The 27,698-nt window shown below is 35.9% G+C and overlaps 1 protein-coding gene across 8 annotated transcripts in view; it reads right to left on the bottom strand.

Moving 5' to 3' along the window:
* The window catches only part of BTRC (beta-transducin repeat containing E3 ubiquitin protein ligase), a 154,478-nt gene that overhangs the window by 91,494 nt on the left and 35,286 nt on the right, over positions 1-27,698 (bottom strand). For 6 of the 8 annotated variants that reach the window (XM_010974458.3, XM_010974461.3, XM_064488348.1 and 3 more), the window contains one exon: positions 18,045-18,152. The exons of the other annotated variants lie outside the window; for them this stretch is intronic. In XM_010974458.3, the coding sequence (XP_010972760.1) occupies positions 18,045-18,152 (108 nt within the window). The remainder of the gene's footprint in view (positions 1-18,044; positions 18,153-27,698) is intronic. 8 annotated transcript variants of the gene reach the window in all.

Here is a 27,698-nt window from a genome sequence, read left to right as displayed (position 1 = left end):
TACTTAAATGCTGATTTTTTTCTCCAGGCTGAATGCCTTTCATCCAATAAGACATTCAAAGCAGTGACCCAGCAAATAGATTGAAAAAGCAATCTTCCGTCCCAGTGCCACATTATCATTCCTATTCAGTATTCTCCATGAGATATCTCAATCAGCTGTGTGTAAGTGACAACGCAGCCCATTGCTGGGTTAATTAAACATTTGACTTTAACACCCTCCCCGTCATTAAGCAAATAAAAACAGATAATTCAAACTGCACTTCATCCTCGGGGTACACAACACACATGTCAAAATTAAGAGAGTCCAAGGCCTCTGGGGAATTCTGTTGGGGCTATAATCAGTTTAAATCTTATCTGGTTTATCAATTATTCTATTGATTAAACCAAAGCGGTTATACACAACTCCTCTGCCACATGGGATTGATGTCAGCAGAGCAAGAAAATAACTCCAGGAGGTTCCAAACTGATTTAAAAAGAGACCAACAGACAGACCAATAATAGTCGATTATTACATACCAGTGATCCATATAGTGAAGAGTTGATTCTTAGTTTCAGGCGAGTGAAGTGAACTGTTTCCAATGACTATGTCCCCCTGCTATACCTTACCGTTGGCTTGAGTAAATTTATGTCACGGAAGATCAACATATTTTCTACTGATTTAAACAGAAGCTAGCATGCTCAGCAGTTGAAATATTTTATAGATACTGATCCTAAACTGTAACAGAGAGAATCTCAAACAAGAAAAATTAAAAATTTTTCTAATCTTCTTACCTGTCTACACGTGACCAGGAACATGCAGGGATGAAAGATTCTCCTAAACATAGTCATCCAGCTATTCCAGTGTCCTAAGCCACCAAATTCTTGAAAAAGAGAATCTAAGAAGTCAGAGACCTACCACAGATACAGAGGCATGACTCCTTTTATTAATTCCAAGGCCAAACATCTTGAAAGCATTAACAATGAAAATATAGAGCTGCTACCTTCAAACAAAATGTTGATATCCAAGCCCTAACATATGAGTTTCTAAACACAGTTTTTTAAAATACAATTTTGATACTCTCCTGTCCAATTATGTAATATCCTTCCAATGTCCAGAACCCTTAACATCTCAAGGCCATGACCCACTATATATGAGGAAAGCACTAATAAAACCTACTAACAAAAAAGGGTGCGTATCTTATATTTGTGCACTCGTGGCTATGCTCTTCAGAAACAAAATTTGTTCACTGCTATGTTGGCACCACATGTGCAACCAACCATAATTTAACTTATCTCCTTCAGTTTTTTTGTTTTCAGGCAGACTAAGTAAGAAACCTGCATTAGCATGTTGTATTCTACACTCACCACTAGAAATACTGAGGGTGCTATTTGTAATTGTATTCTTTTTAAGAGGTTTGTTCTCTGCAGCTGTTTTCTGCTTGCAGTGTATTTTGTGTAATCAGCACATCATCATAAATACATTGGCTGTTCCCCTGAGGGTAGCTGTCAGTGTTTAATTTACAGAACAACCTGGCCAGTGTGAATTTTAACACTACAGCACTATGGCAAGGAGTTACCACACTCTGTGAAAAACAGGTTTCTATGAATTTTTATATCAAGAGCTGATCCCAGGACAATTTAGGTTCCAGAAATACACTGTTTAAAGACGCACTTTACACCTTGTATGCTATAGACTCTTTCCCACTTAAAGCCTTAGAAGAAGCCCTGAAATAACTACCAAACCACAAGAAGTGGGCACTACAAATTTTGAAGACAACAAGATTGAGAATCTATGATATACCAGCAGGAGGCACTGTAATAAATGCTACCCATCTCTTTTTTAGTGATATATAAAGCTATCAAAAACATCCCTGCTCCCTTAAAAGGTGTGTAAAATCAGAAGGGAAAACCATTTAAGAGATAGTCTGAGTTTGATATATGTGTATCACTCTTTTGCTGAGACGAGCTGTATCAGATATGAACATGAGTATACTGCTTCCTTAGGGATGCTATTAAGCCAGACCTCTAGCTCAATGAATGGGAAAAATTCATGAAACTAATGGTTATTCACAGTAGTAGTCCTTTCAAATTATATGCATAGTGCCTGGTACATAAGTTCTCAATAAGTGTCTAATAAATAACTACACACTCCTTGAGGACAGGGTGTGAACCTTAATTTATGTCCAGTATTTTGTATAGTACCTGGCACTTAGAAGATACTCCATACGTGAGTTAAATTGAATTTGGCTAGTTGCGAACAGCGACGTTATCTGTAAAGCTTTTAATCTACATGGTGTCAAAATGTATTTTTCTAAACCAGTAAACTGCCCTTAAAAGTGGATATAAAAGAGTATGTATCATATATTTTAGTCATTTTAATCAAAGCTATTTGTATAGTTTAGAAACCTAGGTAGCTCAATCTTAAAATAAAAACCAAACTAGCCTACAAAATAATAGAACATTCAAGCTTACATTTTATTTTAGTAATGAAGACCATATAAAAGAGATTAAAATTTTTCTATCAGAAACGTATCCAATAGCACTTTTCTATTATTGAAGTACATGCACACATACACATTCTGTAAACCATGTTATTATACATGTGTATTTTTCTGTTAAGGGCTATTTTACAGGTTAGAATGCCTAGAGTTACAGTGAATTAAAATATAGTTCATGCTGAGTTCTCTTTGGTGTATTTACTTTTAAAGTTGTACATAATTATATTTTTGTGATGTTTTACAAAAATCATTAAATTGTGACTAACATTCTTTTTTTAGAAAAGAAAATTATCTACTTCACAGAATTTCAAACTTGCCCAAACTTGTGTTATAGTTAAATTTTAAACGATTAGCTAGAGCAACAAAGATTTGTTGAACTTGCTCTGATACTGCCATAATTAAAATATTTTTCTATAATAACTAAAAATTTTGTGTAAGCATAATTATATAAGCAAAATTTGATAACACCCTTATACTGACTAATCTCAGTATTTTGACAACCAGGAAGAAATTTAAGAACAAGTCCTATATTTACTTTCTGTGACACTAAGACATTACAAAAAGATAATTTTTATTTAAATTTATGTTATATGAAAGGCAAAATGAGAAAGAACATGACCCACTGACAGTAACTTGGATTTCTTTTCACCAATTAAATTAGAAATAAGAAGTTTTAAATTCAGTTGAATATCTGAGACTTTATACTTCATAAAAAAATTTATGCCTAATAAAATATATCCATCTTGATTATGGTGGTGGTTTCATAGGTGTATACAGCTATCAAAATTCATCAAATTGTAATCTGAAATACGTGTATTTACTGTACAGAAATTATACAATAAAGTTGTTTAGAAAATATCTTTTAGAATATCTTAATTTTTAATGGATAAATTAATCACATTCTTTCTTCTTAGATTTAGAATTACAAAAATACATCCTGGGACATTTTGAACTAAACTGGATGGGGTTAGCCTGAGGTCACACTAGATCAGATGACTGCACTCCCTCTTCCCTGGAGACCATGTAGTAGTTCCATGGACTGCCATTAGATAGCAGCACAGTACACACCATCAGTCATATCTTCCAATGTCTCCCGTTAAGGTTGGAATTATCTCAGTTACACACACACACACACACTCTCTCTCTCTCTCTCTCTCTCTCTGATTCTAATTCAATTAGTGCAGTCGGCAACTCCTGAAAAGAGTAATTCAATTAGTGCATTGTGGAGCTCTACAACACCTCTAAGCAGATGTTCACTATCTTCAGGAACTGGTGTTGGTTTAAAATACCTGTACCACTCAGATATGCCACATTATATCATTTGTCAAAGTGCTTACATATGCTTTTCCAGTTTCAAATAAAAGGTGAGGAAATACACCCAAGCTAAATTTCTCCAGATTTTCCCATCATCTACACCAAACAGATATCTTTGATTTTAGGCTGCAGTAATTAAATTACATAACCCAAATTATGTTCAAAACAGGATGTATCACTGTACTCTACAGTATTACACTTTTGCAGCACTGCATCTAGTTCTGCATGCCACTTTATAATGAGGACACCCATTACACATCCATACAAGGTGGAATGCATTCACAAGGAAGGACAACCAGGTAACACCCTCCATCAAATAGGGGGTATGAAAATGGCAGGAATGATTATTATTTTCTAAAGAAACATCAAAAGAACCAAGAATATTCACTCTGGGAACAGCAAATATAACCAACATGATAGCTATCCTCAAATCCATAAATATATGAAAAAGAAAACAATTACTTTATATTACCACAAAAGGCAGAATTAAATTTCTTGAGAGAAAATTTTCTAATATAATCAACAGTGCAGAAGACAGCAAGATGCCTCAAGAAGTTCAGCTTGCTAATAACAGCAGCGATCAAACACAGAATAGATGACCCCTTGCCAAAAACACTTCATAAAGGATTTCTGTGTATGACTAGATGATAGCCTGCTGATGTCTTCCAACACTGAAATTCTATGGTTCTATGAAGACACCCATCTTTACTTATAAGGCCAGCCTGGATTTCAAGTAATAAAGCTAATTATTATGGGGGTGTGGCTGAATAAAAGCCCATGGACTGCAAGGCACTTTCATATTAATTGCTGCGTAATAATACACCAAGGAAAGAAGAAAACTTGTATAATTTCTCTGTGTTAAGATTAAGGAAGTCCCATAAATGTACGTATTTCTAGTCTTATTTCTTAGGTAAGGACTTACATTTCTCTTGTTCTTCCAAGGTTGAAAAGTATAGTTTGTTTTTACTTATCCTCAGGAAATCAGCCAATGAGAAATCAATTTCTAGAAGAACAATTTTTGAAAACTCCCCCACTGATTCAAGACTGGGTTCTCATAGCTTAAAAGCAAATCTACATCAGTATTTCTGCTTTAAAAATATACAGAAATATTTAAAACAACAATAAGTAATTCTCAATATCCTTCCCCTTTGTCTTGCACTCTCTGCACTGTACTTTGTTAAGTGAGGGCATAATTCTGGGTACAAGGGAGCAGGACATTATTTTACAAATACTATCTTCTCTCCTTCCAGCATGACCTCAAAGCAGGGAATTAAGAAATGTCAGGAATGACTATCACCAGTGCATTTCACATTTCACTATATATTCATAACAGAGACTAGCTTGTCTTTCACATTTGCAAAGGGAGAGGGCTAAGCTAAATAGCTGTCCTTTAAAAGCATCAATAAGTGTTAATTCGAGTACTTTCAACACAATCTCCTACTTTTTCATACTCCAGAAGAATTCCAAAAGGTCATTCTCACTTAAAACTTTACTTTTTCTGTCTCTACAGCACCTTTCCCTTTCACTTTGCCTCTCAACCTGTGTCCACTTCTCGTGTGGGATTTTCTCACAGTGGGTAATTTAGAAAAGAAAAAGTCAAGGCATGCCAAAATATCAAAATAAAACTAGTTTAAGAATGAAAAAAAAACTTTACTTGTAATGTCTATGCCCCAAAATGAATTAAGTAAAAGCACGTATCTGTCAATAGAGCTGTTTTCTTAGAATGAAAAGGATTTTTTAATATAAAATGTTTTAAGATACATTGCAACTTAAAACAAACAGCAATAGAAAACTCATTCTATTACTAGAAAATATTTTCCAATAAATCTATGGTTAGGCTTTTTCAATGAAGATTTTCTATTCACGTGCCATCGAGATACACTAATACAAACATAATGGTTCTTTCATATTATCTACACATTAACGTTCTTACTATATAAATATGAATTTTGCACATTTTTAAAAGGTATTTTTCTTGCCAAAACTTTAAGGCTTTCAATAATGAACCATTTGCTAAAACGTTGGATAATTAGAGCAATAAATAACATAGCTGGGTTAATATTTATTTGACTGGCAATACTGTCATATAAGCAGTTTAACAAACTATGTCACTCCATTTCTTATCCTTATCCATACCGCCTTCCCAACTTCCTGCCTCCACCAAAAACAGAATCAGGACCTAAGCTGATTCTTCCTTCATATAGGATGTGATCCATAAACCCCAATATTAGTGTACTAACCCAACTTAGGTCTCCTTCTGCCCATGCCTCACAACCTCCATTTATGTTCCAGTGTTAAGTTCATTTGGCTCCATCAGCACCACTTCTCTTTTAACATTGTCCCTTCCCACGCATTTAAGGCAACTACTTCCAACCCTATCAATGAAAGCAGACAAATGGGGGATAAAAGAATGAACTGCAAACACCTCAAACAAGAAAGGTTACTTAAAAAATCAAGTGTCACATTCTGACAGTTCAATATTTCATAGCCAATACAAGGAATGTGCAACGACACTGCAACTTTAAATCTTTTCCTCCTATGTCAGTCTCTCTTTCTCTCATTGTAATGCCAAAGGGAACAGCAATCAGAGTGGAGATGTTCAACGTGATAGAGGTCAGGACACCATCGGATCAACGTACCAGAAACACGACCTTGTTTATTTTTTTTCCACAGTATTATTGTTTACAGGGTGCTTTGCTCGTGTACCTTGTGGTTCTTAGCTAAAAGATGAAATTACAGCCCAGGATGAAGCACTCAGGCACACATCCAATTTGTGTTTCCATCTCAGAAAACAAAAAGCTTCTAAGGCCCTCAGGCTGCCATTCAAACTTGGAGGCTGACATTTTTAACAGCATGAACCAGAGACTGGCAGAGAGAATGATCTAATGCATTTCTGACTTGTCAATCAAAGATCTCACCTCTGCTGTCTTGTAAACAGTTGGGGGCCATCTAACTACATTCATAAACCTAGGGAGAGCTTACTGCCAGCTGGGGTGCTGGAGCCACATGCTCTGGCTTCTATTCACCAAAATCATGATTCAGTTTTATAATCTCACTGTAAATACTCTATAGGCACAATTCCAAGACTACTGGAATAGAACCAGAGTAGGGAATACAGAAGAGATTTTGGTCAAATACTGTGTTATTTTCAAGCTGTTGGAATCCTGTACCCATTTCATCCTCATTTTACCAATTCTCCCCAAAGGACTATACTATGCTGCAACTGAAGTGCTTAAAAAAAATTAATGACCTGCCAATTAAAAAATCTAGGGGAACTATATTAACATCATGCTAGAAATTTCTCTTATGTTTTATCACCAGTAAAGAAACAGGTACTCCCCAAAACACGGCTCATGCAAAGGATAGAAACTAGAATGAACAACAGCAACTACACTTTAGTAAAACTAATCATGTGCTTTCTTTCAAATATGAAACTTCTTATGTTCACATACAAAAGCTTCATATAAACCAGTTTTTGTAATCATTATTTTTTATTAATTTATTTCACTTTTATCTATTGGGGGGGGAGTTGTTTGTTTGTTTATTAATTATTGGAGATACCAGGGATTGAACCCAGGCCCTTTGTTTATTAATTATTGGAGATACCAGGGATTGAACCCAGGCCCTTGTGCATGCTAGGCATGTACTCTACCACTAAGCTACACCCTCTCCCCTGTATAAACTAGTTATAAATACTGCAGTATATATTTGTGTGTGTGAAACATGAAAACATAAAACGAGTGCTTAGCCCTCTACTCTTTGCCTTCTGTTTATGGCATCTAACACACAAAAAAATTAAAACAAATGGAGCTAAGACTTGAACTTTTTGCTAAAGGATCATATATGAAAATAAGTATACTTTTTTACATCCTTATTACAGGGTACAAAATTCCAATTTAATTCAGACCAAGCCACAGATACTAGGTTTGTAACAAAGTGCTCAAGAATTTGAACAGTATGCACCTGAGAACTTTAAAAGGCAGATGACAGATAATCCAGCAAGCGAAGGTACACTGGAAAATCCCATTTCATGATGATATACTACATCCTAGGCCCAACTATTTCAAAGTATAGACCTGGCCTCCACAGGACTGGGCCAGAGAATATAGAAAAGCTCACAGCTACTCAACATCACTCTTAGGAAAAACAAAACTCATGGGTATGACCTCCCAATAGTAAAGTATTGCAATTCTTAGAAGCCTAAGCAGCTAAACAGTCAAGAGATGGGTCTTCCCTCTTTCTCCTTGGCCATGAGGCCATCATAAGTAACCTGGGGTTTCTCTCTTCATGAAAAGTGACAGAGTTTCCTAAATGCTGCCTATCTACCAAGATTCCACATCTTGACAGTCAGCATAAAATACCAAGTCTAGAAACGAACACAAGGAAGGACAGCAAGACAATAAAACACTATCACATAAAGCAGAACAATAGGGAAAGAAGGTACAAATGGCTGTAGCAGTCACAAAATAACCAACAATGATTCTTGAATAGCACAGAAAGAACTCCTGTGGTACTCTGGCCTCTACTCAGCACAAAGATGGCAATAACAAAAAGGTAATCTTGGAATGTAAAGAAAGTAATACATACCTCTCTAGAGAATGCAGGTGAGTCTTAACTGCCTACAGCAAGCATTTGTCTAGTAAGGCTTCCATCACCCTTAAAGTTTTCATTAATTCCATTTTTCTGGTCTGTGCCTCTTACTGGGGCAACTCCAGGCCCCCTGGGGTTCCTTCTGCCATTATGGGTCATGGAGAAGGGTAATTAGGTAAAAATCCAACATTATTCAACAAAAGCAATTAGCCCTCCTTGTGGAGTGAAAAGTTTAATTTTTCAGATCCATCAGGAAAAATACCAAAAAAAATTTTTTAAGAAGTATGATCATCTCACAATAAGGTGATTTGGTTTAGTCTAAACATTAGATCGTGTTGCACATTAGCCGTAAATGAACACTACCTGCATCAAAAACATGTCAAAATACTCAGCAATGGAGGAATCTATACTTACAAAATTTGAAATAATTACAGTATTTAAAATATCCATGTAGGCATCTTGAAAGACAAATTAGTCTAAATGGTGTCATTCCTCCAAGACAGACTATTCCCAGCATAAAGTAAAATGCACCAAATTCAGGACATCTCTAACTTTTCTTAGCTAAATATTAACAAAAATGGAAAGGGTAGAAGCTGAACAATAAGTTTCAATGTCAGCTAAAATGTTTTAAAATCCATAATTAGACTTTTTAAGAAATGACCTTCAATAATATTTTTCCAACATTTTGCACATATACTTTAATTTCATTCCTAATCAAAGCTAAAGGATCACTTTCAGTGTGTCTAAAGATTTCCATCTTTTCTGTAGGCTGTTTATCACTACCATCACCATTTTAATTTTCCCAGCATCTATTCTTTTATAGAGTAAGAGTAAAGTGCAATAAAATAGTCAAATAATTGCACAAACACTGCTGTGAAGATAAAGATGTTGACATCACTGAAACTGAACTGTTAGCTGGCTGGCAGTGCCACTATTTAATAGCTTGAAATGTGCATTTGTTCATCAACAAGAGTCCAAATTCAGCATACAAAATCCAATTCAGAAAGGATCATCATGGTGTGAGTTGTATGAAAGCCAAATGTATAAAATTTGAGGACTACCCATAAATCAGACTCAGCATGTTTTCCTTTTTTCCATGTAAATATGTAGTCTTTGGAATTGACTATTTAACTATCATGACTTCTTTCTGAATACAGAACACCTGTTTGTATTTGTGCAGGTACCACCAGCAATTCAATGCTTTCTCTCCTCCTACCCTCTATGTATGTTATTTAACAGTTTTACCTAAGTCCATTCATTCATTCATTCAGCAAAAATTCATGAAACAAACACTCTGTACCAAGCACTTGATACTGTACGTGACACTGGAAAACATAAAATGAACAAAATATAATCCTATTCTCAAGGAACTCACAGTATAGTGAGGGAACAATTACAACAGTGTATCAGTGGTTCTCTAGGTAGGGAGAACAGGACATGCAAAGACACAGATGCATGGGAGAACACAGCACCTTTGGAGAACTGTGAATCTGAAGTGGCTAAGAATTATACACAAGGGAAGTGGTGGAAAGCCATTCAATTACATAAGTGGCAACCCAAGTTCAAACTTTGTTCAATTGGCAAACATGTGAGCAACTGGCCATGAGATAAAGAGTAACCAAAATCAGGGTAACCAGCTGACGAATGTAGAATTTGGACAAGTACAGAACATAGTTGAAAACCAGAGAGTACTAGTATCAGTAAAATGGTAGTATCTGGGAGGACATTTAAAATATTTCCTTCCTTTGCTCTACTTCTCTGTATTTTCTATAATTATTAATTTTTTGCTTTTACAGTTTATAATTTTTTAATAAAATGATAATAATAAATATATTACAAAACAAAATTATATTTGTCTGGGCATGCCTGTGTGTGTACATACATGCATGAATAGGTAAATCATTCCAGATTGAAAGAAACTAACATGTTGATGACTATCTTAAAGTAGGATTATGGGTGAAAATTTCTTGTTTATATACTTACCAAATAATTATAAGCAAGGGGGAGTTTTTTTTTCCCCACAAAACAAAAAACATTTTTGATTTGTCACTATATGCAAACTCCTAATGTAAGGATGTGGCTAGGATAAACATAGGTCAAATGTCAACATAGAAACAAACAAACAAAAAAGAACTAAATTTTTTATTAAAAAGAAATTGTGCTGTCCTGAGATGATTCATATACAACAGGGGGGACCATTAGTTAGGTCTTGATAAGTCTTTTTGTCATGGGGTGGTTTTCCTCATGGTATTGTTTTATAATAAGTTTTCAGTGTTAATTTATATTCAGTGTGATAATCCAACTAAAACCTCAAATACAGCATTAAGTCTTCCATATATGCATACTTACATATACTCTGAATAATGCTTAATTTTCCTAGTATTGTTCCATGCTAACATTTCACTTAGGAGATGGTGATGAGACAGGAGGGAAGGGGGCAGGGCAGGGCACAGCCATTCAAGGAATGACACAGCAATTAACACCAAAATGGTGGAACATTCAACTCCCAGTAGACCTTGAAGCTCAAGATGGTGGTAGATTTGACCTCTTGTAGACCTTGAGCTTCGTTATACACTCATTGTAATATTAACATGGTAAATGACACTCCCACAGGCGCAGTGACGGTCCCAAGGCTAATCATAAAAGGTCAAAGAGTAGGCGGTGACCCAATTCCTGAGAATCCCAGCCCCTTCCCCAGGATAGCTGGAATGGTCCTCTCACTTGTTAGCATATGAAGTCCATAAAAACTAGCGACACAGCACCTCATGGCCTCATCTTCGGAGGTGGCCCTTGCTCTGTCTACAGACTGTGTATCAACTTGTTCTTTAACCTGAGCACCCAACTGCCACACCTCGTGGCCTTTCTCTCACCTTCTAAAACAGCCTACACTCTATGCAGAATGTATCTCTCCAAAAAAAAAAAAAATCTATCTTTACTCAACTGTAGCTCGCTCTTGATTCTTTCCTGCACAAAGCCAAGGACCCATACTTGGCAGGACTTCCTCACACCCCCACATTTGTTTTTCCTGCATCAGTGAGATTTAGTAGACTTCTAAGTATTATTAAATAATAAAATACATTATCTCTCCTGGAGTCAACCCCCAACAATTTCAACCTCTGACAAGGACTGTAGCTAATATTAAATATTATATGGTTCATTTAGCTCAAAACTTCCCTAAAATTTCTAGCTATACTGACACCTAAAATATTCTAAGGTCATATAAATCTACCTATATTCTTATTGTTGGAATTTCCCTCCTTTAATGCCTAAAGAAAATAAGGGATCCTAATTACTCATCTATTTTTAAGCACTTGCTATTGTTCATTCTCATGTAATAGTATAGATTATACGATCACCTTTTGCTAAGGATAAACAAATGATTCCACAAAATATACCCACTGTTAATCAAGAGAAATCCTCTTAATCACCCATATACTTTCCAAGAGAAATCAATGGAATGATGAAAATGAAAATATGTTCAAACTAGACTAAAATATGTTCATGTCCTGCTAGAATCTATTTAAACAGTATTTTCAGCATCTTGCCTGCCACTAGTTTAAAATGTGTGGTTTGAAATGTCAATAATCAAACCATCCCAATGTTGCCATTTTCATCTGAGTTACTGAGGATAATCCAACAAATTCAGCAGTGACTCCATGGCTCTTCCTTTCCAACTGTTACAGAATTTTGACTTCGAAGATACTTCAAATTTACTAAAAGAATGCATTAATTTCAAGGGGAAAAAATGCCATGAAACTATTACTAAGTCACGTCCTTAAACATATTTATCAATATTAGTGAGACAGGAGGGAAGGGGGCAGGACACAGCCATTAAAAGAATGACACAGCAATCAGCACCAAGATGGCACAAAAGTTAATTCCCAATAGACTCTGAGGCACAAGATGGCAGAAGATTGAACCTCCAATGGACCTTGAGCTACATTATACACATTGTAATGTATACTAGCATAGTAAATCACACACCCACAAGTGCCATGACAACTGACAGTTCCAAAGCTAGGCGTGAAAGGTCAAAGAGAGGGCGATGGCCCAATTCCTGGGAATCCCTGCCCCTTTCCCAAATTAGTTGGAATAATCCTCTCATTTGTTAGCATATAAAAACTAGCAACACTGTACCCCGCAGTTGAGCTCTCTCTCTCTCTTGCCTTCCGAGATGGTCAGCACTCTAAGGAGTGTGTATCTTTACTTCAACCTTTACTGTAACCCCCCAGCACCCCCTCCACCCTACTGTGCACATCTCTCTAAATAAATCTACTTTTACTCAACTATGGCTCACTCTTGAAGCTTTGAATTCTTTCCTGCACAAAGCCAAGGACCCTCACTTGGCAGGGTGCACACCAGGGAATCAACTGAGACTTAGACATGGTCATCCTCTTGTGCCCCAACCCTCCCTTCTCCTGTATGATTAGTATAAATAAGTATTCCTACTAGGATAACCACTTTGAAGAATTACTTGACTGTACCTTTTAAAGTGAAAAATACACTTACTCTACGACCCAGTAATTCCACCCTTAGGTATTAACCCAAGAGAAATAAAACACATCCCACAAAAAGACTTGTACAAACTATATACTGTAGCTTTTTATTCATAGTAGACAAAAATGCAAACAATCCAAAAGCATACCAATAGACGAATGGAAGAACAAATTGTGGTTTACTAATGCAGTGGATTTTATTTAGCAATAAAAAAGAATAAGTTAAACTAACAAAATGGATAAATCTCAAAAACATGTTGATCAAAAGAAAAGAGACACAAAAGAATGTATACTATATGACTACATTTATATGAAGCTCAAGTATAGGCAAAACTAGTCTTCTGTGACAAATCAGAACAGTGATTACATTTGGGATACGGTAAAACGGGAAGCGGGTACAAAGGAATTTTCTCAGATTATGGAAATGCTCTTTATCTCGAGAGTAAGGTTACCCAAAAGTATACATTTGTCAAATTCATCTGAGAATACACTTAAGATCTGTGTATTTTACTGTATATAATTTTTACATAAACAAAAATCTAAATAAGTAAGGTAAAACCCAAACCAAAAAGATGAAAATGTACTAAGATTGTTGTACTTCTAGTAGTGGAAACAGTAAAGACTAGACTTAAGTCCTGAATCTGCCAATTAGTCAATCAGCAATATTGAGTACCTGTGTACACTGAACCTGACATAGAACAAGTTGTTGGAATAAAACCAGCACATAAACTCATTCTTTCCATTTTTGCTACCTAGGACTTAATGACTTAATGATCTCTTTCAGACATAAGACAAGAAAAACAATACTTAAAGTAATGTTAGGGAAAGCAAAATTTTCTTATCAATACCTTAACCAACAGTAGGCTTTGCTATGATACAAGACTGAGCTATAAGGTATGAAAAAAAAAATTTTATTTAGTAGTTACCAAGGTGAAACAGTATTTGCTGAAAGCCTCCAAACCTAGTCTGTGGATTTTTCTGAGAATATAGAACTTATTAATTTACCAGACACTGTTCTAAGGACTTAAGATAAATCAACTCATTCTGTCCTAACAACAACCCTACAGATAATAGGTAGATACTATTACCATCCTAATTTTACTGATAAGAAAACTGAGGTATAGAGAGGTAAAGTGTTAGCCCAAGGTCATACCTAGATAGAGCCAGGTTCAAATCTCAAGCAGTCTGGCACCAAGGTGAAACTAAGCAGGATCCTGTGGGCCCCTCCCAGGTACAAAAGCCTTTCTGTGTTCCCAATTTCTTGTTTGCAGGAAAAAGGGCTTCAGCCTCCTAGACCTTCCCTGAGTTCCAAAGGGCAGATTCAGTTACTAATTAAGGAACTGAGGGAATACCAAAAAAAAAAAAAAAAAAAAAGGAAAGGCAGTCAAGAAACAAAAGGTGCAGCCTGGGGCAGAGTCCCAGTTCCTCCCCAAGGGATATACACAACAATCTGATACTTATCTCTGAGTTCTCCTACAGGAACTAAGGCCCACCCAGGTGGAGGTCTGTAAATTCAAGATGAGCACAATCACCTGACCCCAGACTGATTGGAACCAGAAGGTTGATGGTTGAGATTTCTGGACCACCACCCTGCTATCACACCACCAACCAATCAGAGGAAAGTCTCACACTCTGTAGCCCTCCCACCCACCCCTAAATTTCACCTACAAAAACTCTTCCCCCAAAACCACTGGAGAGTTCTGGTTATTTTGAGCAAGAGCTGCCCATTCTCCTCACTTGGCCTTTGCAATAAATCCTTCCTCTTCTCCAAACTCCAACACCATAGGCCATTAACCACTACATGGTATACTGGCCACGGGGCTTCTTTTCTAAGGCATTTTTAAACATCTCTTTTCTGCCTATGTCACACAATTTTATTCCTGCAATACAACTCAAGGCCCACACACCAAACTTATTCTCAATTTTCCAGCAAAATCTCTAAATCAACCTTTCTCCAAATATACTCCAGAAGTATAGTAACTTATGAGGGGACTCAATATATTTTTAAAAAATAGTATTTGTTGATTTCTGACTAAGACTAGAGAAAGTCCTGAGACTGTTGGTGAATTTGTTCACAATTATTTCCTACTGACCTTAGATTCAAGACTGTTTTAGGCCAAATGAAAATTTTAATTATTCTTGGTATCTTAGTGTCCAGGTCAAATTATTTTAACTTGTACACTTTTTTAACTGCAAATGATTATCTTCACCAGTTATCTAATATAGTTCAAATCATCAGTATTTATTGAGCCTTAGCTACTAAAAAAAACCCCACAGGGTAAGTGTGGAAGTTAATGGATAAGAGATTGCTTCTGCTTTTAAGGAATTTTCTAGCATAACATTTCTCATATTAAGCTAAGATATAATAACTACTAGGGTGTACTGAATTCCCATCCCCACATTCCAGGGTGGGAAGAAGTATGTGGGTAGAAATGTAGTATCTTTCTGTGGTTTAATTTGCATTTCCCTGCGACTATCTTTTAATGTGCTTATTTGCTGTTTGTGTATCTTTTTTGGTATTATATCCATTCAAATTTTTTGCTCACTAATTGCCCATTTTTTTGGATCAAGCTTCCCCAGTCTTTCCTAACTCCATTCTCCTCATTCTCCGAAACAATAGCTTTTTTTCAGGAGGGTCCTTAAATACACCAAACTGACTTGTTCTGGGGAAGGAGCAGGAGGTGGTTACACTAGCCTATAATGTTCCCTCGCTCCTCCCTTTGCCTAATCCCTACTCATCCTTCAGATCTTAAACATTGATTATCTGACCTTCCTTACCCCTACCCTCAGGTTAGATCAGGTTCCTCTTTTATATATTCTTAGAGCACATTTCTTTATTAGAATTTATCAGTTTGGGAGATTATACTTTTGGGATTATGTAATTTAATCGCTCTCTCTCATTTCACAAGAGACTACAAATATAATAATAGTATATATAAAACTATTATAAAAATTTTGCCTATGTGTCATATGTATTTTTCTAAGATCAACAGTTCTCATCAGATTCTCAAAGAAGTCTAGGACCCTTGTGTCCTGAAGAATTAACCTTACCCAAAGAGAGGTCTGGCTTTTGCCCTAGTGGTAGCTAGGTCCCTGGAACTTCTTACCTAACAGGACATCTTGGCTTGCCTGGGGGCACCGTGATTCACAATGGGGGCTCTGAGCCACACTTTTATCAGTTCCAATCCTGAGAAGAAATGGAGACTGAAAGCATTAGTGTGACCTACAAGGAGGGGCTAGAGACTAAAAGTCAACCATGTGGGAAGTTTGTAATTGAGCCCTAGTTAAAACTCTGGACACACAAGGCTTCGGTAAGTTTCCCTTGTTGGCAATACCAGCAATACTCTGTGTGCATTGTCACATACTGTGGCCAGGAGGTAATAATGCCATCCATCATTCCATGGGGAGAGGATGGCAAGAATTTCTACATTTGGTTCCCTCTAGATTCTGACCTATAAGTCTTTTCTTTTGGCTAATTTTAACCTGCATCCTCTCCCTGTAATAAACCATGAACATACTAGCTTTCAATGAGTTCTCTGAGTCCTTTCTAGTGAATTATCACACCCGAGGTTGGTGGTAGGGGCTCCTTACAACGGATGTCTGAAGTGAGGGCAGTCTTGCAGGGACTATTCTCTCCAACTCTGCAGTCTAGCTAAATTCACCACAACGCAAAAAAAAATTAAAAAAAAGAAAAAAAGGCTAGACTATGAGTTCCTTGAGAGCCAAAACTTACTCAATATGATACATAGTTAAAAAAAAAAAAGTTTGAAATAAATTGATACTCTCAGGATATCAATATTCTCTAACAATAACAGCAATAATGTTAATGATGGTGAAGATGAGGATGATAAAAACCAATAATTTACTGCATGCCCTTACTACAGTCTCCATTTACAGGCAAATTCAGTAAAATGACTTGCTCAAGATCACACAAGTGACAGACAGTATGTAAGACCCGATTTAACTAATTTTAAAGCCTACACCCTTTTCTATATTGTATCTCATAAGACAAAAAAGGAAGATTAATATTGTATTTTGCAAAAGACAAATATCCAGCAGCAGCATCTCTAAAATAGTATCATTAAAGATAATTGTTAGCACTGCTCAGGAATGTGGAATACTTAAGCTCCCCTCTTTTAAAACTTTGTCATATACACCAGAAACTGACACAACATTGTAAACTGACTATTCTTCAATAAATACACACACACACACACACACACGCTTAGTTATGATGCTTGGTTACAGCTTGTCTTTGAAATTCTCCTAAATAGAATATGAGCTACATAAGCTAAAAAACAAATTTCAAAAAGTAATTTGTTATATATTACTATCAAATGCTAAACACAAATTCCAAATACCTGAGATGGATAGGTAACACTTCTGCCAAGAAAATCACCATATGTGATACCCTAATCTGTAAACAACGGGCACCAAGCATTTTCTTACATATTCCTCTACAAGTTATCCTCCCTTCCTCTATAGTTTTTCTCTCACATCCTGGAATTGTTCTAATGGCCTCTAATAAAGGCTGAAGAGAGTTAGAATCTGATGGTCCATGGGAGACCAGTTGTATTGTCTCAAGCTGAGTGCTATATTCAAAGGTCATGAAGGCCTTTCTACCTTGAAACTAGACCTGTTAATCAAGATATACAGAAACACAGTTCTTATTTATGTAAAACACACACACACATAGATAGTAGTATAGTAACTAAGAGACACTCTGAATTGAGCACTTTATATTCTTAATAATCATAAGAAAAACATAAGAAGGTACCCAGGCAACTGGTTATAATTGATTGACTGATCACATTAATTGGCTTTATGTAGGTCCAGAGCAAACATTACAAACATTACATATGGAATGTTATTTGATGAGATTACTTTAAAGTTCACTATCATACTTCTACTAGATATGAAAACCAACAAGTCAAATTGTGCTGTGTCAGTTTTGGCAAACCAATCGTGATAATAAAAATAAGATGTCTTAAGAGTCAATCAGTCTGGATCTACATTAAAAATTAAAGGAGAATTGAGTGATGTGAAATACAGGCAATATGAAGGAGAAAAAGTAAAGTTAAGTAAAGCATGGAAAAGAAGAAGAGACACACTAATGAATCAGACACATACTAATGCCCGCAAATAACCCACAGAGACAGAGAAAGTACCTGGAAAGCTGTGAGTGCGCCAGTCCCTGGGTTATACAGGCATCGCAGCGAAGGCATGCTGTCCGCCAGGCTGGAGCAGCCCAGCCACAGAGACCTGGGCATAGAGCACTGCAGAGAGAGGACAACTATGAGATGGGACAGTATGAGACAGGATGGCACAGATTACAGGAATTTTCAAAGCTTGGCTGAATATAATATTCCAGTTGCAGCTGGCCTTTATGACAGAAACATCCTCAAGAAACATACTACTTACTAGTTCTAACCCCAGAGAAAAACTCAAAAGGGGCACTAGTGGCCAAAAAGCAAGAAAAAAAAAGTTACAGGTCAAAAAACTAAATATTCAGTAAAAATTTTTGTCCCTGTTCTTCCATGCATGAATTTAAAGGAAATCTACTTCTTAATCCAAGTATTCAATTCTTTTCCTCTATGCACCTCAACTCATCCCCCATAAATTCACCACAGTGTAAAATATTCTTCAGACTAAGCAGAAAAAAAGGAGTAATTCATGGTAGCATTTCAATATTAGAAATGGTAAATTAGAAAACAAAGTATCACAGGAAAGTTACAGGTTTTTTTAGAAGGTGGGGAGAAGGAAAAGAAAAAGTATTTATTATGCCCCTAGAGCTTTGACAGCAACTAACTCCGCAGTTTGCATATGTTTTATGTACCCTGTTAGTCTGCTTGCTATTCATTAACCAAAATGCATAGTTACCACAGCAGCTGCATCTTCATCCTTCCAGATGGGTTAAGGGGGGGACAGGAGGAGTAGAGGGAATAGGCAAGAAACAACCCAAACAGAAGAAAAACAACAAAGAAAGAAGGAAAAACAGGGAGAGAAAAAGAACCCAAAAAGCTGCTGGTACTAAAACCTTCAAAACAAAAAAATACGTGTGCGTATATATATACAATATAGTATATATTCAGTAGCAAAAAAAAAAAAAAGATATTACAATTTCTAGTTTTACTAATTTAACAATATTAGTATTTTTGCTCCTGTAGCTTTATAAAACACTATCTTTTAGAAGAGTTTTTACATTCTTCAGGTTTCCCTGAAAGTATCCTAGGCTAAAACTCCATCAACTTGGGTGTTTTTACAGTGTAATAATACTAAAAAACGAAAATACCTGACCATAGTACATATAAAAACTGGAAAACATTAAAAAAAAAATAGCAGTCAGTGCACATAATACTAAACTTACTAAATTATAAGTTTTGAAATATTTACTATCATCATGGGGCTTTTTTTCTTCTTGAAACACTCTAGTTGTAGAAATTAATATTAAGCATACAAAATATGGTATTCATTGTTCACTATCTATAACTGATAAAAAGACAGTATGCTGCAAAGGACTCCAAAAAATGGTCTAGACTCCTGCTTTCAAATCATTATTTTCTTATTTTTCAGTTCAGTTGATTGATGCCCAGAAGAAATTAAGTATTTATCCATGACCATGAATTTAGAAAGTAGAGGAGGAGTAACTAAAACTCTGGCCTATTGCTTCTTAGTTCAGAATTCTTCCTTCTGCCTCCGTCCAGCCCCAGGTCATAAAGTGGAGACATCAGACTTCAAAAAAAGGGTATTTGCTAAAGGCATCACTGGATAACTTACCAACCAGAAAAGCTAAAATGCTCTGCACTACTACAACAATCTCCTAACTTTATGCAGTTTCCAATGTTTCTTCAACTCAAGATACAATCCATTTTACCAACAGCAGCTAAATAGAATTGCCTTCACTTTATCATGTCACTGTCATCAATAATTCATAATAGCTCCCTACACCTATTGTATGAAATCCAAGCATTCTATTAATCTGATTTTTCCTCACTGCCTACATCAACTTACCTTCTCTGTCCTTTCAATTGGCCCTGACACTCTATTTAACTACCTTAATATTTTGTTCAAATACCCATCTTATTCCCATATCTTTGAATTTGTCGTTTCCTTCTCCCTTTTACCCTGACAATGTAAATCTACTATTTACCTCTATATTTCCTTAGAACTATTTATATTAATTTTAGTCTCATCCAGTGGTTCTCAGTAGCAGAGATTCTCATACAGTATGAAGGCAGCAGGAAAAAGAGAGTAAGGGAGAGCAGGATTGTTTTTTAAAGTTTCTTCCCCCTTGAGAACCACTGTTCTACTCATATTACTGCTCAACATTGGAAACAAAAAAACACAATTTTTGTTTGTAGATGATACTTAAAATGTCTAATGTTTTAGTCATTTATTCAACAAGTATTTATTGAGTATCCTCCTTGTGGAGGCACTGTCCTAGGCACTAGGGATAGAGCAATGAGCAAAAGAGACAAAAATCCTTTACATTCTAGTGACACTCTCTCAACCATAAAATCTTCTATATTTAAAATCCTTAATGTAAAAGAAACTCATTGTTATTGAGTTTCTCTCATTGTTAATGAGACAATATATATTATTAAGCAAGTGCCTTAAGTTTTGTGTATGCTGGGTAGAACAAAGTCTCACTCTGAAGAAGGGATTGAATTTGAGAAAAGTGGGAGAGGAAGAAGAGTTTTTAAAACGGAGAAGGAAAATACAAAAGAGAAAAAAGGAAATAATGGAAGAAAATAGAGTAGACACTGGAAGACAGCCTGTCATTCCTCTGCCTTCGCTTCAGAAGAGGTAGATGGCTCATACACTTTCAGCCATACTGATGCCACTTGTAAGATCTCCACTTTTTTACTAAAATATACATATTTATTTATACTTATGAATTCTCGTTGGTAAGCTTTTAAAGCATTCCTCTTTTGAATGCTTTGTCTCTTTCATTTTATATTAGATGCTGTGTTATTTTTGCAGTATGTACTTGATTAATGATTGTCTGACTCCCTTTTCTGTTATTCATTCTAATGCCTTTCATTCATCTTCATCTTCCATTAAAACTCTTAACAACTAAGAATTCGGAGGGGCTTACCCCATACTCTTAAACTAAAACTCCAAGATAAAATTATAATCAATAGTAAGCCACATATACCCAGGAAAGCCACTCTACATACTGGTGTGATTTCTAAAATAGCATTAAATTGCAAACACCACACAGAGGATGCATTCTCAATTACTACAAGACAATTGGTTTGGGTATGAAAACTGTACTTGAATATAGTCTGATTTGCACATTACCATAAGATTTTATATATTATAGCTCAATTTAAAAACCAATTTTCAAATTGGTTTGTATTGTAACAATTAATCTTACCCATACTGGTAAATGCCACTGAAAAACACTGAGAAAAAAATATAATTACAAAATTAATGGAATGGGCTGTAACTTCTAATTCTACCCCTTTCCCTTCTATCTTCACATTTAACTGTATTCTCTAAATGAAGGAGGAAAACAAGGGAAATTTAGGCATTAATAACAGAACAGAAAAGAGTGCCATTTTGGTTACTAGTCTTATGTATTCTGTATATCAGGGCCATTCTGATAGGTCAATTTCTGACAAAACATTTAATAAATAATCCCCTTTAAATGCCCAAAAAGTACATATAGCTTTCTACTTAAAGTTTAGGCTGTAAAAGTTTGTTCCTCCTTGCAAATTATTTTAAATTCTTAATGTTTTCTTCACACACTTAAGAATTTTTTTAATTAAAAAAAAGCAGGTTCTAAACTAAGCTGCAATCTAGCAACTACATTCTCACGTTCAAATATTTAAATTCTATTAACTGTTAAAGAACTTATGAATGATCTATTCCTTACATGTTTCTCCTATGCAATCTCAAAAGCTACAACAAAGTCTGGTTCACACAAGTGCCTCCATCCTACACAAATCTAGTCCTACACAGCACATATTTCTTTCTTCAGCTCATTTTCTACTTAACCTCACCCCAGTTGGCTCTCCTTTGCAAAATCAAAGAAGGTTAAAGATTGTAATAATGTATTACAACTGAAATTTGTTACTCAACTGAGTGAGTTTTAGAAGCTTTTAAAAAGCATACTCGGCATTTAAAAAAATGCCTGAAACATGTTTTCTACTACTTGAAAGAACCAGAAAAATAGACTGAAATGTTGTAACCAGAGGCCTGCAGTGCTTTAAGGAGAATATAGTATCTAATGCCCATCAGGTTCAACAGCACAAATTCATTTTCGCAGAGAACAGTAAAAACCTTGACTTCTCCCCCTTCGTGGCTGCCTGGAGAAAGCCACAGTTCTCTTCACTGATAGAGGGCCCTGCAGGCAAAGAGCTGGCCTTAGCATTCACTATATGGAAGCCGAATGACAAAATCTCCTAAACTCAGGTCCCTGTTGGTCAACTTCTAGGAGTAATAGAAGCTATAATAATCAACAATGAAAAGATTGCTGCATTGAGAGTTTATGTATCCTTAAGCCATGGAATAGAAGAATTCCCTTTTCACTACTATATCAACTAAAAAATTCAGGTCAAGATAACTATAATATTCCATAGGCCACGTAATACATTCAGACTCTACCTATACGAATTCAATGATTGCCTCTGAAGAATCCCAATTTAGTTCACTCACTTCAAAAATGAAACTCCCAACTCTCACATAGGATAATCATATCTGCCTACCCTTACTGCACAACGTTGTGGTAAAACTAAAGTAAGGGATCTAAAAGCTTGAAATGCAAAAGAAAAAAAATATAAAGTGCCATCATTACCAAGAACAGACTTCCATGAATGTCACTTGCATTTCAAAATGTTCGGGGAAGCCATTAATAACTGCAGACCATGGAATCAATACATTCATCCATTAAGCAAATATTTATTGTTCATAACCAGAATGGACACAGGTGGAGGACAAGGAGAGGAGAACCAAAATTTATCAGGCATAAATTGCTTGCCAGACATTGTGCTAGACGCTTAAAAACATTATTTCACTTAATCATTACAACCCTGTCAAAGAGTTATTAGTATTTTTACTTTAACAGGACAGTAAACACAAGTTCAGAGAAGATACAGTGACTAAATGTCAGTGGCAGAAATAAGACCACAATGTTTTTGTCTCCCAAAATCCACAGACTCAGTACTATAAAGACTTATTTTCAAGTAGTTTACACTCTATTTTAGGGAGGTAAATTAACTAACACAAATAGTAACAAGGAAAAATATAATAATATACTAAACTGTATTAGACAACAGCTGCTATATGTTTAGTCAAAATTTCTAATTTTTAGAAAAGTTCAAAGGCTTTAATTTTATTGCAGCACTTGTTACTGTATATAAAAGCTATATATTTGCCTCTTTTACCAGACTAGGTTTCTCAGATATGTCATGTCTTTTTTCCCCCCAGTCTCCACCATCTAGTCATAGTAGATGCTCAATAAACATGTGCTTAATGGCAAGAGATCAATGAAAGCTACATATCAAAGAGACATAAGGAAACAAGTTTTTGCTTACAGAATAGTGAGAATACCGATAAAGTAACACTGATTACTTTACTAATACAGATCTTAGTACTGGAAGGTACGTGAGCTGGATAAAGCTCTTTCATGATTCATTATCTTACTCACCTGTAAAATAATCTAGTAAGCAAATAAAATCCAGAGAGGTTAAATAAATGACTAAAAGTGAATGGGTACCTCACAAGTGGTAAATATAGGATTCAAAACCAGATACTGTGACTATCTAGAATAATGCCACATAAAAATGGCACTTAAGAAGTCAGACATGGAGTTATCTCATTTATTAAGAAATATGAAGCCAAAAGTGGTTTAGGGACACTGGCCTGACTCAGAAACTAAAGAAAAGGAATCACGCCCAAGAGGCCATTGTAATCATCGAAGTAATGGCTGAAGAGAAGACAAAGAGAAAGCTGACCAGGACTTAATGGCTGACTAAAGGAACAAAGAAAGATGAGTCAGAAATAACCCATGATTTCAAACCAAGAATTGTGGTAGCACTGACAGATACATGTAAATTGAAACCTACCTGTGGGTTTTCGGGAGTGGTGGGGTGGACTAGATAAGCTCAGAAATCATGAATATGACATGATAATAAACCCCTAGTATGTGAGTAAAAATACAGCATGAAAGCATAGCTATAAATCTGTAAGTATTACACAGAAGTGGGAATCACTGGCTTCTGTACAAATTATAATGCACTAGATTGAAAGCATTTGCTGTAAAAATACTAGCAAGATTTTAATAAAAAAATAAAATTTAATTGATTGTTCTTCCCTCATCTCCTTTCCTACCTGAAAAATTCAGTGCAACAGCCATTAAGTGAGTACAAGCTAAGTGGGCATCAACCTGAGTGGTGAAAGTGGCAACAGTGGCCCTGTACAGGTTTTTGGATTTCAAGTGGTGTGAAAAAGGTGTTCCTGAGAGGTTAGGGGCCTGGCATAAAGTTTTGGAGCCCAAGCAGAGTGTGGGAAAATATATTTACAACAGGGTGGCCTGGCAATACGATACTACAGCCCTAGTGGAGTGAGGAGGGCTTCCACATGAGGGATTGGAGTGGCAGTAAGCAGGATAATGAGTGTGTCCACATGATGGGGGAGGACAGGGTGTTGAGGGTTTCCAAAGTGGGCAGAAGACATTCATTGAGAGTGGAGGGACAGTGGTCCAGCACTGAGTTTCAGACCCAGTATGGTGAGCAAGGTGGAGGGACAGCAGCCCAGCATGGAGTTTCAGACTCAATGAGGAGAGGAGTGTGGAAGGGGCAGCCCACAGCAAATAGATTCCAAAAGGGTGAGGAAGGCATCCATGCAGAGCATACGGCAGGAAATGAAGAGAGCTTTATCAGCAATGGGAGATGAGTTACACAGGAAAATTCATCAAATAAGGGGGTAGATCAAATATTGAAGATAATAAGAACAAGAGCTCATCAGAGAAGAGTTACAAATACAGAAAGGAAGAAAATCAGAATGAATACTATACTGCCAAACTAGAAGTAAAAATCTTATGAATGCAAAGCTTACAATATATATGGAGACAGAGAAATTTCTAGGTAAGTGATATATGTATATGTGTACAAATATACACACACTCTCCTAGCTCCATCAACCAGGAGGGCCTGATAACAGTAACATCTTAATAGCAATGAGTACATTTAATGATTCTAAATATCACTCTCCACTAAAAGGAACCAGAGCTCCTTAGAACAAAGACTGATTCCAGGGCGTGGGAGGAAAAGTCTAAGATGAGCTTAGAATGTCTTCTTATGGTACACAAAGAATGGTGGAGACATGGCAAGATGACACAGGGGCCATTGTAAAAGGCTCTCACAGGCTAATTCTGAGACAAAATGAACATTGGAATAAATAATGATTATAATGGATCATAACAGTGGCAGACAAACTCTCACATGCCCCCACAATGATTCCCACCTCTTGATATTCATAACCCTTGTAATGGGGGGAGGATATAGGTCAGTAGTAGAATGTGTGTTTAGCATGCACTAGGTCCTAGATTGAATCCCCAGTACCTCTGTTAAAAATAAATAAATAAATAAGCCTAATTACTCCCCCCCGATAAATAAATAAAAAGAAACTGCCACTTTAAAAAATAAAAATAGAAATAACAGAAACAAGCAAAACAATACAAAACAAACATAGCACTTGTAAGTAATCCTGTCCACTTGGGCATGGAATAGCCTAATATCTTGCTTCTGGGTTATGTAATTTCCATCTTGCTAATGGACTCTACTGCCTTCTTGGCTTACGTGCTTTGATGAAGCAAGCCATCATAATGAAGAGGTTCACGTGTTAAGGAACTGAGGGTGGCTTCCAGCCAACAGCCAGCTAGGAACTGAGTCTCCAATAACTCTTGAGGAAAGGAATTCTGCCAAAAACCATGTAAATTTGAAGTGGACCTTTCCCCAGTCAAGCCTTCAAATGAGACCTCAGCCCTGGCCAACACCTTGATTATAGTCTTGTGAGCAATCTTGAAGCAGATGATTCAGGTTAGGTATGCCCAGATTCCTGATTCAAAGAAACTGTGATAATACATGTGTGTTGTATGTTATTATAAGCCACTAAATTTGTGGTAATTTGATATGCCTCAAAAACTAATACTAAGCCAATGAATAAAACAGAAATCCATGATTCTGTTAGTGATATGAAGAACAAACTGAAGAGTTTGTTAAGGAATATGATACTTGAATAGTCTCAAGATATCTCACTGCATAATACTTAATTAAGGGGAAAAGTAACTTTACAGTGGAAAAACCTGGCTGACATCTTAATAAAGTGATCAGCATTAATATCACCAATAATGAAACAAATTAAAATCATGTGTCACTTGACAGACTGCAATAAGAAGAACAGCATCACTTCTGTGGTATTTTTACAAAAGATTCACAACCTGTAACTAATTTAAGAAAATATCAGAAAAACCCAAACTGAAAAACAATCTACAAAATAACTGGGCTGAAATCCTCAAAAACCCTCCTACTAAAGGAGACTAAAGAGATATGACAATTAAATGCTACATGTGATTCTGGATTAGATCCTTTCATATAACGGGATATTTATTGGGAATGCTAGAAAAACTTGAATGGAGTCTGTGGATTAGTTGGCAGTCATGTACCAATATTAATTTCTTTATTTTGATGGTTGTTAATGGGTTCTGTAGGAAAAAGTTCTGTTTTGTAGAATTCAGGAGTAATTAGACATCATGTCAGTACCTTATTCTCAAATGACTTACAGAAAAAATATGATTTGGATTTTACTTGCAACTTTTCTGTAAGCTTTTCTTGAAATGTTTAAAAATAGTATGAACAATTAATTAATAAAAATATATATTGGGATTTTTGCCTTTGGTTATGATGTAGTAACTGTCATCAGACTAAATTTTCCGCAGAAAAACACAAATATAAAAGCTGAATAAAACACAGTATCTCGAGCAGGAGGGAAACATATTTAACCTGACATTCCATACACAATTCCCCCCTGAGGAATTTGCTGACTCTAATGTTTTGCATGAAAGAGTCAGATTCTGAAAAACCAAGTTTAAAGCGTATTTTGGCAATCTTATGGTGCTAAGGAGACAAAAATTGGAGTATAGAGCCCATCAAGGAGAAGGTGCCCGGGTTAAAAAAAAAAAAAAATTAGACTTTCAGTTGATACCTTGGAAGGGTACCAGAAATAGAGGTGCCTCAACTGAACCAAAGGGATATGCCTGTGAAAATGTATTAAAACCTCTCTGAAGGAAGATATCATCTACAGTCTCTACCATTTTCATTAAAAAAAAAGTCTAGCATTCAATAAAAAAAAAGTATCATGAATTCAAGGAAAAGGGATTAGATGCTCCCCCCAAAATATCAAAAATTAACTCAAAATGACTTAAAGACCTAAACAAAAAGACAAGACACTATAAACTTCCTAGAAGAAAAACAGAGGCAAAACATTTTCTGACATAAATCTTAGCAAAGTTCTCCTAGTCTACCCAAGCAATAGAAATAAAAGCAAAAATAAACAAATGGGACCTAATTAAACTTACAGCTTTTGCATAGCAAAGAAAACAATAAACAAAACAAAAAGACAACTTATGAAATGGGAGAGAATATCTGTAAATGATGTGACTGACAAGGGCTTAATTTCCAGAATATATATAACAGCTCATACAACTTATTAAGAAAAAAAAAAAAACCCAATCCAAAAATGGGCAGAAGACCTAAACAAGCAATTCTCCAGTGAAGACACAAATGATCAACAGGCACATGAAAAAATGTTCAATA

This window comes from Camelus dromedarius, chromosome 8 (genome assembly GCF_036321535.1).
Source record: "Camelus dromedarius isolate mCamDro1 chromosome 8, mCamDro1.pat, whole genome shotgun sequence".
Lineage (NCBI taxonomy): Eukaryota > Metazoa > Chordata > Mammalia > Artiodactyla > Camelidae > Camelus > Camelus dromedarius.
This window is presented reverse-complemented; position numbering and strand designations above follow the sequence as displayed.